Source organism: Aegilops tauschii, chromosome 2, assembly GCF_002575655.3.
Source record: "Aegilops tauschii subsp. strangulata cultivar AL8/78 chromosome 2, Aet v6.0, whole genome shotgun sequence".
Taxonomy (NCBI): domain Eukaryota; kingdom Viridiplantae; phylum Streptophyta; class Magnoliopsida; order Poales; family Poaceae; genus Aegilops; species Aegilops tauschii.
Genome location: NC_053036.3, coordinates 309,466,951 through 309,479,519, shown reverse-complemented (window position 1 = coordinate 309,479,519; position 12,569 = coordinate 309,466,951). Strand labels below are relative to the sequence as shown.

At 45.9% G+C, this 12,569-nt stretch overlaps 2 protein-coding genes across 2 annotated transcripts; both read right to left on the bottom strand.

Annotated features, from left to right (window-relative positions):
• Positions 1-1,770: 1,770 nt before the first annotated feature.
• LOC109759806 (pentatricopeptide repeat-containing protein At4g21065) lies at positions 1,771-4,764 on the bottom strand. The gene has a single exon (XM_020318645.3). It carries the CDS (start codon positions 4,690-4,692, stop codon positions 2,902-2,904), a length of 1,791 nt encoding a protein of 596 aa, XP_020174234.1. The 5' UTR covers positions 4,693-4,764; the 3' UTR covers positions 1,771-2,901.
• Positions 4,765-7,411: 2,647 nt separating this feature from the next.
• Positions 7,412-11,990, bottom strand: LOC109759807 (CSC1-like protein ERD4). Its single transcript, XM_020318646.4, has 7 exons — positions 11,451-11,990; positions 10,620-10,765; positions 9,788-10,063; positions 8,843-9,687; positions 8,475-8,730; positions 7,916-8,297; positions 7,412-7,785 (listed from the first exon to the last, which is right to left on the bottom strand). Exons 1-6 carry the CDS (start codon positions 11,722-11,724, stop codon positions 7,917-7,919), a joined length of 2,178 nt encoding a protein of 725 aa, XP_020174235.1. The 5' UTR covers positions 11,725-11,990; the 3' UTR covers positions 7,412-7,785; position 7,916.
• Positions 11,991-12,569: the final 579 nt, after the last annotated feature.

Genomic DNA, 12,569 nt, shown 5'->3' with positions numbered 1-12,569 from the left:
TTGGTGGCCTGGCCGGCTGGGCCGTCTGGCCCAGTTGGCCAAGGGGGGTCCTTTCTTCTTTCTTTTATTTTTGTTTTATTTTCCCTTTGTTTCTTTTTAGTTTTCTTTTAATTTTAGTTTTAGTAAAAATACTAAAGTGGCACCCAAATCGATCTTACAATTTATGCCACAGCCACAAACAACTTAGCACATTTTAGAAAGTAGTTTGCATTTGTTTATTAATTTATGAGCATTTAATTAATAGTTTTACCACTATTTTATTTATTATAGTGCATTTAACTACTTTATAAAAGTGTGATTTCTCCACCAATGTTTATTATGAATTACTTGCTACATTTAGAACATTTTAGTTTTGATTTTTGAAAAACTTTTCTAGTTTGACTTTATTTTAAATTTGAATTTGAACAAGTTTTGAACCATCGCGAGATTATCAACAGTAATCGTGGTGATGTGGCAACATTAGTAGAGGGTTACTGTAGCTTAATTATCCGGGCGTCACAGTTTTCTCCTCTGCTAGTGCCTAGTTGCCAAACAAAAACTGTGGAGTTGTTCAGGCTTGGACTGCACAAGAGTTGCCTGGTAAACTTAGTCTTTTCTATATGTGGCCGCTTTATCTAGATACCAAGTCAGACTGAGACTACACAAGAGTTGTCTGGTGAATGCATTGGAGTTGCACAAAAACACCCCAAAACTTGCTGGATTTTTTAATTACAACTCCAGTGCATATAAGTCACATAGTTGTTTTTCTTTTCTACCCCCAACGGGCTCTGTTGGGTGAACTTAGTCTTTTCTATATGTGGTTGTGTTTATCAATATTCGAAGTTGTTGTTGCCACCTCCTTGTTACAACAGAAATTGTTGGCGCAGTCTCGACGACGTCTCCTCCTTTACACGGCATCTAGTTTTGGACGTCGTGTTTGCTCGGGAGGGCGGAGAGGGCATCATCAAACAGCGGTCGGAGGTTGGCCGTTAGGTTGGCATCTCCATTTCTAGTGTGGACTCTTTGTCCGTCACGGGGGCCTCGGCTAGGAGGGGCGGATTTTGCTCCTCTTATCGTCTAAGGTGATGGGATCCGGCTTGATGTCGAAGGGAGCAATCGACGCCGAGGGGCCCTGAGAACGCCCCCTCCTCGTCCGGCTTGGAGGATTTCGGACGTACGAACTTGTTCAAACAAATTCGGTGACCGTCATTGAATGGTTAAAAGTGTCTAGAGAGGTCGATCCCGACATTTGGGGCGATTTGGTGATCCATGTTGGAGTTGTCTTTATGGTAGGCGACTTATAGGTGAAGCTAGTCAATTGGTAGTCATGGTAACCAACTTAGAAGGATCCTTTGCTAATAGATAGTCATACTAGGGGAAAATAGGAGTTGCTTTTTTATAGCATTAAAGTTGCCTCTGTAGCACACAAAGTTGCTCAAGAAAAAAAGTTTGTCGTAACCTACTAATATGGGATCTAGTTTTGAAGAACTCGTCGCGAGAAACACAACGGTGAAAACGGATCTGAATTTTGACACTCAAATCAAAAGTTATGACTTTTTAAAGTTTTTGATCCCCTAATAAATGCAGGTGGGATATATAGCGTGAGCACATGAACCTGACGCTTTCCTTTTTTGTGCAATATAAAAGGACCTGGTGCTTTTGTTTCTTTAAAAGAAAAGTGTGCTCAATCTGACAAACGAGCGCACGGGCGCCGGCTAGCTAGGTCCATTTTAGTTACATATGGGTAACTAAAAGTACTCAAATGTGTTCAAAAAGTCTGTAACTCGCACATCCTCAGAAAGAATGGATTCATGGGAGAGGTGCCATTTTGGTATCTTACACACATACCAATAAACTAGTTACAGGACCACCCGCTGAACATGCATCATGTCATTGTCTGTTCAAAAAAAAATGCTCGTGTCGTTGTACTTTTCTTGCTTGTATTTTTTTCTCTAGAATACATCGATAAAGCAGGGCAGCCAAGCAGTTAAAACACCGCTGGAAGCTGGTAGATTCTTTGACAATGCAGACTATTTTAGAGTAGCAATTTCTGAAATAAGATAGGGCAAGAGGTCCGGCATTAGAATTGTAGTACGGATATCTTATCTGGCTGACGTTTGCTGGGAGAGGGTGGCATTTCGAATGTTTTTTCTGGCAGTTTTAATTGTGTCAGGGATGCAGTTTCTTCAGAACAGCATGGCGTTTTCTGGGAGGATGGCAGTTTTGAGCCTTCATCCCAAAAAATGCCATGCTGTTCTGAAGAAACTGCCACCCCACACACAACTAAAACTGCCATCGAAACGTTCGCAAATGCCCCCCCTCCTGGCGAACGTTCGCCAGCTAACGGGGTCCATTGTAGTATATACTAGCAGTATCAGCTCTAAACCTGCTTTCTGCTGTATCTCTGGTTGCTTTTGTTTCCCACTTCCACATTTTGTAAGTTGGGACTAGATATGAGAATAATAGATGAGGTTACCCTCACACCTCCTTTCAGAAATTGGATACTGTGGCTGAATCAACACATGTGTCGACATCTGAGCTTCTACAGAACTTGTTGTGCAAGCAGGACTCAGAAATTTTCGTCACAATATTTCCAATAGAATGGTGCTAGCAGTATCCAGCTTCAACCTTGCTTTCTGATGTGCCATGTCCTGAAGCTTAGTTTTTCCACTACACATTTAGTGAGTTAGACCAAGACTGAGATTGCAGCGACCTGCAATAGATGAGGTTGCCCCAATGCTTTCACTGCAGTAGTCCTGTGCAACAGAAACCAGATGCTGTGGTTGAGTCAAAACATGAGGTGTCGACAAATGAAGTTCTACAGAACTGTTCTGCAACCATAAGTCGCCACCATTCCCCTGATTATAGGCATGGAACCTCATAAACATTGCATTCACCACTCTCAGTCAATACATGAATCAACTACCAATAATCTTTACATGAACATTCTCCCCCTTTGAAATGGTGGAACCTACTGCGATCCCTAACAATGATTTCACGGTCATATACCTTAGATATTAGCTTAATTACCAAATGGCAGTCTCCACACACTCTCAAGTTCTTCACTATCCTGATAGGAGTACCAGGAAGACACTTCAGCAAGGCAAAGGCAATGGCCAGCCTCTCGCTATGGTAGTTTAAAGCAGCCTCTTTCTCTTCCTCCTCTATATCTGCCAATACATTGCTTGTGCGGGGGACGTAACCTTGGCGCCTCAATCTCTCGGCTATCTCGGCAAGCATTAGGTATATCTGATCACTCTCAGGATGTGATCTATCGCCCATAACAAACTCAAACACGGAGTTGCGGATCTCCACAAGGCTATGCCCTGGGTTTTTCCTCACTCCATGCGTGACCATTGTCTTCCTAAGGATTTGGACATCTGCCCACCTCCCAACAGCAGCATACAGATTTGAGAGGAGGACATAGTCGCCGCTGTGCCCAGGGTCAAGCTCAACCAGCCGTGCCCAAGCAGCCTCCCCAAGTTCCAGCTTCTTGTGCATAGCACAAGCACCTAGCAATGTCCGCCACACAACAGCGTTGGGCTCCAGTGGCATCGTGTTGATATAATCGTGTGCTTCCTCAACTCTTCCAGCTCTCCCCAGCAGATCCACCATACATCCAAGATGTTCAATCTTTGGTGCTATGCCGTACTTGTCCTTCATCTCATTGAAATATCGAAACCCATCATCGACCCACCCGCAGTGGCTACAAGCATACAACACTCCTACCATAGTGATATCAGTAGGGATAAGCTTCATCCCCTCCATCAGACCGAACAGCTCAAGTGCATCCTTCCCAAACCCATTCCCTGCCAAACCCACGATCAGTGATGTCCATGAGACCACGGTCCTTCCCACCCCCATCTCCTCAAACACCTTCCTTGCGTCCTCAACTCCGCCGCACTTGGCATACAGATCAATCAGCGCGTTCCCAACATGTCTGTTCCCTACTAACCCAACCTTGGACGCAAACACATGCACCCTCCTCCCGAGAGCGAGCGCCCCGATCTCCGCACACGCATTTAAAACACTCACCATGGTGAATCCATCCGGCATGAGGTCCACCTCCAACGTCTCCCGGAAGATTGTCAGTACCTCGTTGGGCCTCCCATTGGCCGCGAACCCGTTCATGACGGAGTTCCAGGAGACGAGGTTCCGCTCCAGCACCGGTATTTCGTCGAACACCCTGTGGGCGCTCTCAAAGAGGCCGCACGCGCCATAGTGATGGACGAGCGAGTTCTTGACGAAGACGAGCGCCACAAGGCCATTCTTAGCGGCCTCAGCGTGGAGGCTCTCGCCTTCGCGAAGGGCGAGGAGGCGTGTGCAGGCCTGGAGGAGCGGCGGGTAGGTGTGCGTGTCGGGCGGCGCGAGGCGGCGGCGGTGGAGCGCGAGCGCGAGGCGCGGGCGCGCCGAGGACGCGGCGATGCGGAGGACGGTGTTGAGGGAGAAAGGGTCCGGGTCGGGGAGGAGGCGGGAGAGGACGGTGACGGCGTAGAGGAGCGGGGGAGCGCCGGCCCGGAGGGAAGCGAGTTGGAAGAGGATGTGCTTGGCGAGGAGAGGGTGGGAGAGGGGCACGCCAGCCACACGGAGCGCGCGCGCGTGGATCTGCTTGGCGGCAGCGACGGAGGGAGACGTCAGGTGGAGGCGGAGGAGCGCGACGCAGTGTCGCAGCGCCGGGTGCGTGGAAGGTGCTTGAGCGATTGCCTCGTGCATGGCAATGGCATGGCCGTGCCTCGGTAGGGGTTCGTGATGGTTTTTGGGAGGGAAGGCGGCGCAACGAAAATGCTATACACTGCCTTTGTACTGGTTTGTTAGTCCCTTTGTATCTTGAGTCAAACTTTAAACTTTGATTTAACTATCAAAGAACAAGTTATATATCATAAAAAAAGTATCACTGAAAACCTCTTTCAGATATAAATCCAACAATATAATTTTATGGCATATAATTTTTATTTTATTATTTAAATCTATGGTTAAAATTTGGCTATGACTTTTGCGATCCTAGGCGGTTGTCGTGCTCAATCCAGCAACTCAGGTCTCCTTAGGCTCTATCGCATGCCGCTAACGGATGAGAACGCTAGTGTGTCATGTTGCATGTTCATCGATGGATAATAGGCGCGGTCGGGCGACATAGCACGGCTACCGGTGCAGGCAGCCGGGATGTCACGCATAATCGTCGTGGCCTCGTGGGGAGCCATCTTTGTGTTCGTGGTCGATGAGCAATCAACGCAATGTCGTCCAAGCCTGCCACATAGTAATGGAAGATGGGGTGGCGACGTAGAAGCCCTAGCGCATTCGGTCATGTCGGGAAGGTCCTGAAAATGCCCTGAAAAATACCAAGAGGCCTTGGGAGTTTCTGAAATGTTCTGTAAAGTTCCCGAAGGTCTAGTGGGTCGATCCTTTGGGTGTCCCAAGGGACAGCAGCCACATGGGCCTAATTAGGGGCCATACGATGTGCCCCCTCCATCATGGGGGAAAGGCAAGCAGGTGTGTAAAGGGGGGGGGGGGGGGGAGTAGTTCTAGGAGGACTCTAATCCCTAAGTCGACCGACCCCAAGGGACAGCAGCCACATGGGCCTAATTAGGGGCCATACGATGTGCCCCCTCCATCGTGGGGGCAAGGCAAGCAAGTGTGTAAAGGGGGGAGGGGGTAGTCCTAGGAGGACTCTAAACCCTAGGTCGATCGACCCGAAGGGGCTGCCCCTCCTCCAAGTCGGTGCCCCTGATCATCTATATATAGTGGGGGCGCACACCAAAGGACACACCAATCCCTTGGATCACGCCATGTTGCCTGCGCCCCTTCTCTCCCCTCTCGTCTATATTAATCTAGATGGAGGTTAGCCGCTAGGCTACTTCTCCCCCCTCTAGTTATCCCGCCAGTTTTCTGTGCTGGTCCACGGAGTGACGCGAAAGCTCTACTTCAGTATATTTGGATACTTCAAATGTGTCGTCTACTATGGTACTAGATCGGCAGATTATCTAGGTGAAATTTTTGCCGCCAGTATAACCTAGCTCACGGTGGAAGCTAAAATCAAAAATAACTTTTACAGTTTAATTTAAATATAAAGAAGTTAATTTTGGTTTAGAAAATTTAGGAAAAATAAATGTTCACATAAAATAAAATACATTTTCAGGAATAAAAATGACAAAATGTTAAAAGGGTTGTAAAATGTTTAGAAATTTTTGAAGTATGCCCCCCACAGTGTGTCGGCCTAGTAGCGCAACCAAGGTGGATGTGTGGTCGCTATCCCCTCATCTACGTGTGGAATTGAAAATACCGTCAACTGAGCCCGGGCAAAATAAAAAAATCCCCAAAAATAGAAAAAGAAACAAAAAATTCTGAATATTTTTTGCAAGCGAGATGCTTGTGTGCGTGATGTTCGTACAAAGTTTGAGGGAGTTTTGACATTCGAGGAGCGCGCGACAAAAAAAACAAAGTCGCCTTTGTGAGTAAGGTTACTGTTCACACACTGTTTTGGCCATTTTTCTCTTTTTGCCACGAGCTCCACAGATGTTCAAATGGGGTGAAATTTTGCATGCACATCCTGCACTCAAACACTTCCAGGCACAAAATTTTGATATTTAAATTTTTTTTACGATGTTACTGTTCACAGCGTTCATATGGACCCGGACACCGAATTGGATATTCGGTTTTATTATCACTAGAAAAAATTGTCAGCATTGATAACTCAAATAGATATATGATCTACAACTATATTTTTAAATTAAGATACATCAAGTACATAGATTGTCAAACACCTTACCAATGTGCTAAACACATGTATTTCTACACCGAGTTGCAGTGATGTAATCACTTTAACTAGTTGACACCCTGGGTATTACTGCAAGACCTGGCTGCGATATGTTTTAATGATATTTTGTACTTCCTTCATCTCGGTTTACAGGGCATGCACGTCGTTCTAGACTGAGAATTATATATGTATTATATGTGATGAAAAATATATGTTTAAAAACTACATCCGCTTAAGAATTCAATGATATACTTTTTGTGACATATAACTCATATTTAGTTAGTCAAATGGATAATCTAAAACTACGTGCACGCCCTATAAACCGAGACAGAGGGAGTATGAAACATGGAATTTTGTAATACTTCATTTGTTGTTTAATTATCATATCATTGCTAATTTTTGAATATAAGTAGTATAATATAATTTTAAAAGGTATGCATTTTCCCATATACATGGTTGCATATTGTAGTGTTTTTTTTCTCCTGCATAGTTACATGTTGAGATAGCATGATTACATGTTGAGAAAATTATGTTAGTAGGTATCACCTATGAGGTTATGTAGGATATGACCCGAATTTTTTGTAGGGTATGGATAGTTGTCCACTAAAAAGTACTGCACCAGTGGCAAAAAACGTCTTACATTATGAGACGGAGGGAGTACCCCGTAAAGAGCTGGAACGGTTCTTCAGGAGGCACAAACATTTTTCTTTTTCTGAATACAAGCATGGACATCTCAGTAACAAATAGTAACAGTACCGGGATAATTTGCTAACAGGGTTAAAAGGCATCAAGCAGTCAGACTTCTGAGATTTTTACACACCAGGGCAGCAGATTGTCTACACACAATAATAGCAAAAAGAAAAACGTAAACACCCAACAATATCCACAGCAACAACCTAACATATAAGACGACGTCTTTCAATAAGTGTTCATCATGCAACAGCCCATGTATGTACACGGGACATGACATCAGTTTCCTATCCTGGAAACAAAAGCTTCACAGCGTGGTCGACGTGGAAAGGCCGTCCAGAGCACGTGGACATTCATCACATATCCTGCAGAAATTCAAATTCAAATTCGAAGGCGATGCCTGGGTCATCCTTTTGTTTGCATTTCAGAAATTTGACGGCAATTCCATCCCTGTGATTCTAATGGTTACGTATTTTGATTGATTCGACTACTTACATTAAAAGGACGGAGCTCTGGAGGTGGTGCGTGACTGAGCGTCTTCGAAGACTTCCACATCTTCGAGCTTCTCGGGCTTGAGGCAAGGAGGGATGTAGGCGGTGTAAATGGTGCTCATGTTCGGCGTCTCTTTCAGCTGCTGACTTGCCACCTCAAGAGGGGTTTTGGCGAATGCAGGATAAAAGCGTGTATGGCAAGTGTAGGCAAAGATTAAGCTTATTGCGAGGAGTGGGGTGAGGATAGCAGAATAGTAGAACTTCTTCAAGCCGATGATACCAAGCATGGTTGCCTGGTAAATCATGAGAGCTGCAATGATCCTTGTGTGCATGTGTGGCCACATTCGTCCGTTGCTCTCATAACTAGGAACATAAACTCTCAGAACCTGCATTTAGCAATAAGGAGGAATGTAAGGTAAGCCACTTGTGAAATCCATTCTCTTCATATATCTAGTGATGGTATTAGTATCACTTCAACAAGGCATGCCTATTTGCGCACACACAAAAAGAGCTATGCTTAGGACTGATCAACATACATTTTCGTAAATAAAAATCTTGCTCACCTGGTTTTTTGCTATAAGCCAACCCAGAGCAAAGTAAGCAACACCAAATGGCAAAATCAAAGGCGCGATGACGGAGTAGCACATCACAAGTGTCACGATAAGCAAGTCATTCGGAACCCGCGTGTTATACCCCAGGTCTCCTGGAGCCCATGCCGCTCTCACCTCATCCTCTGTCTTGCATAGGTACTTTCTTTTCAGGTGGAAAATGATGAGAGGGACCAAACGAGAGAGCTCAAGCCCATAACCAACAAAGAATCTGTCAAAAACAACAATCAATCGGTTATATATTCTACAGCTGTGGTGAAATTCAGACATGTGTATAGTGGAAGCTCACGACAGAAAGTGCATAAATGAGACAAAGTAATTACTTCAGTGCAACAAATGTGAGGAAGAAAGTTGCATTTCCAGGAAGCCTGCTGCCAAGCGTCGTAACAATCCCAGTAGGGTTCTCAATGACTTTTTGCAAAGCGCTGAACAATGAGGAACCAATTGCATAGCCAATGAATACATTGAAGACAATAAAGTAGAAATATTTTCCTGATGATGCCCTTACTACGTGGCTCTGTGAAGGAATTCCTTCTGACTTTGACAGGAACACAAGAAGTGTTGGCAGCAAAGCAAGGAAAACAATGAGGGCAATCTGTGGCAGGTAAGCTTGTAAGACTGTCTTAAGTAAAGGTTGGTCCACAACCACCTTCAGAAAGGGCAGCTTCTCCCTCAGTTTATCCAGCGTTGTAACAGCAGAGATAGCAGTAATGGGAATCATATAAAAAACCACGGTGACAAAGACAATGAGGTAGACCACAGTCTGTCTGGTTTGCCTATCATATATTTTCCTTGGAAGATTGGTCCATATTACCGCACGTGGTTCAGGAGCTTCTGTAACTGTCCATTCATCAAACATCTGAGCATGGAGAGTCTGAGATGCAGAGGCAGCGGCAGCTCTGCTGTTGAAGAAGACAAAGGCCGCCCGTTGCTGTTTCTCACTAAGGGTGCTCTTCTGTTCATCCTCCAGTTTGGGCAGCAATTCCTTAATCTTCTCATTACAGTACTCAAGCGTGTCGACCTTTTTACCGATAAGGCCAAGGAATCCTGTCCTATGAGTAGGCCTCGTGCCCTCAGGTCTGTTTGATGTTTTCGATTCTGCATAGACAGCTTCAGCATGAGCAATTTTGTGTCTGTGACCTTCAATCTCTTGGAAAATTTGATCAGCCTGCATAGGGCAATTTTATCATGTAGCAGGAATATAAGGCACATGTCACGAATAATAAACAAAGGGCGAACTCCCCTAAAGAACCTCTGAGTTGAAGTACCTTCGTGATGTCTGTCACAACCATTGCTTTGTAGAATGTGTCAGGATGAAGTGCTCGGAAATACGAGTCCACCGAGTCCTTTATAGTTTGATTAGGAGGTGGAACAGGAACATCTCTCACCAACATTGCAAACTCCTCTGGTTTAACGTCTGATGTTGATCTTGCCGCTGCTCTCAGATTTGAAACATGCTTGTAGGATCTCCATAGTATGAAATAGGTGACAAAGGAGACCCAATAGACTGCAAATATAAATGCCCACAGCCTCGCACTTCGGTCCTGGAGAAAATATCAAGACACTACTGAGTTTGGTTGTGACGGCGAGTGCCTGAGCTTGCAGTCTGGCAATCCTGTTTACAGGCTGTACGTTTCTATAGAGAAGAGCTCCAGCTACTGCAGTTTTCAATATCACTATTTTCAACCAAATTTCACATTATTATGAATCTGTAGATAACAATTATGCTACAGGTGATTACAGCAACAACTGTTAAACTGTAAACACTTAACACTGTAGATACAGGGAATACTTATCACGCAGCAGAATTTCAGTTCAGTCAAAACTTCAGAAGCGATAGACCTAATGGCTCCTAATAGGACAGTAACGAGACAGATACTGCCATTCTGACAATACAAATATCTAATAATGTGCCAAATTATGCGTTAAATCTACATAATGATATGTATGGTACACTTTTTGGAGCCGATCATCCACCTGATTATTAAATGGGCGGATCAAGCATGAAAATGCTTCCAGTAGTCTGAATAATTGGAATATTCTAGATTTATTTGTGGCAACAAAGACAGGTCATTAAGCTCAGATAAGAGGATTACTTACTTGAACATTGCCCAATGCTAATCTTTCAAAATCTGTGACGTTCCGCGGCACTCTGCCAGTAGAATCCTCCAGGGCATGATCAGTTCCAGCAACTGGTAACAGAACTGGAAGCAACACAATCGCGGAAAACGCAAGGATTGCCAACACTGGAACACGAGATAATAAAAATTCAGATAACTGGCGAAAAATCTGCATGATTTGTTTTTTCAAGCAAGCACTCTGCATGATATATCTACCTGCCTATATCTGACCCCAAAACGCATCCTAGCCTTTTCATCGCCCTTTTTGAACTATAGACTAAGCAGTTTAACATGCTGCTAAATTACATACTTCCAGCAATCATCCATGCATGATAGTTTTATCTCGTTTGGGCCGGACCTTCAGGACGGGTGGTGATAACTCCTCTTAACAAAACACACGCATTGCTCTTGCTTGTCCTACACCTTTTTCTTCGCAGCATTATATGATTTAAAGTAAACTGATAGCAGCAGTTGCCTTTTTTTTTTTGCCATTCTGGCAGTTGATACAATCGGCTTATCTTCATGTTGATACACAAAAATAAAACAATCAAACATGCAGCTAACTTCCTACTAACATGGCACCATTTTTTTAGAAAAATACTGAATATAGCAGATTCATCAGAGAATCATACTCCACAACAGCAGGACTTAATTTAATATTTTATTTTGTGCACGAAATATTATTTGGAAGCAAAAGAACACGGAAACGCACAGACGAGTAGTAAACGAATGAATCTGGGAACCAAACAACCAACTCAACCAAAGCATGGGTAAACAAACGAAGTGGAGAGCGTGGTTGGCTTGGGCGTACCGGATGAGAGGAAGACGAGGTAGACGGCGGCGTCGACTCCGCTGGCGGCAACGACGTCGGCCTCGGACGCCGCGAACGCTTGGCGGATCCAGCCGACGGGGCTGCGCGTGCCCCGCCCGCGCCCCTCCCACGGGTCGAGCCCCCGCAGCAGCACGCTCGGGTAGTACACCGGCGCGTTCCCCGGGCGGCGCGAGAGCCACGTGAACACCAGGACCAGCACGGCGAAGATGAGGAAGGACGTCAGAAGCGACGTGACGAACGACGAGATGTCCATCTCGCTCGCCGAAGCCGCCCCGCTCCTCCTCCGGGGGGGATTATGAGGGAGGGGGTTTAGTAGTGGAGGGAGTGATTAGCGGAGGGGATTAGGGCAGTAATGGGTGGGAGGGGCAAGCATTGGATGCTTTGCTGTGCTGGGGAATGGCTGGCGTGGTGGGGAGTTTATGAGTTGTGGAGGTTGCCGAGCCAAGGAAAGGGGCAGGGCAGGGAGAAGAAGAGGAATGGGAGGGGACCAGGGAGATCAGCAAAATGTCTGAAATGCCCCTTTCCTCTTCCGGCTTTTGCTTTTCAACTATTCGAATCCCTTCCCCTTTTGACCACCCTCACCTCCGTGGCCTCTTGTGTAACGATAAGGGCATTTCTAACTGATCCTCAATATGGTCATAAAGAAGTAAAATTTTCAGTTTACTCCCTTACAACGGACCTAGCTGATCCCTTAAAAACGTTAATGGAGTATAATTTTTACTCCAACTCCCTATTCCCTGCCGCCAACCCCCCGTTGCCACCGCCATCGATGACCTTCGACCCCCCCCCCCCCCCGCTCACCCTGCCAGCCACCAGCGTCGGCTTTTCGTCACCGGAAACCATCCACACGCCGCCGCCGGTGTCGAAAGAAAAAGCTTGGGGATGACAAAGAACCACCAGGTCCAAGCTCCGCCTCCAACCGCGCCAATGGTGTCCGGGGTGGCCACCACGTCTCCGGCAACGGTACGCCGCCCTCCCGCCGCACCTACCGGAGGCAAACGGGCTCGAAAGCCGACGGGGCGGCGTCGACGCTCGCCGAGGCGGCTGCCAAGAAGATGATGAAGAAGACCGCGGCGGCGCCTCGTCCAAAGCCTATGC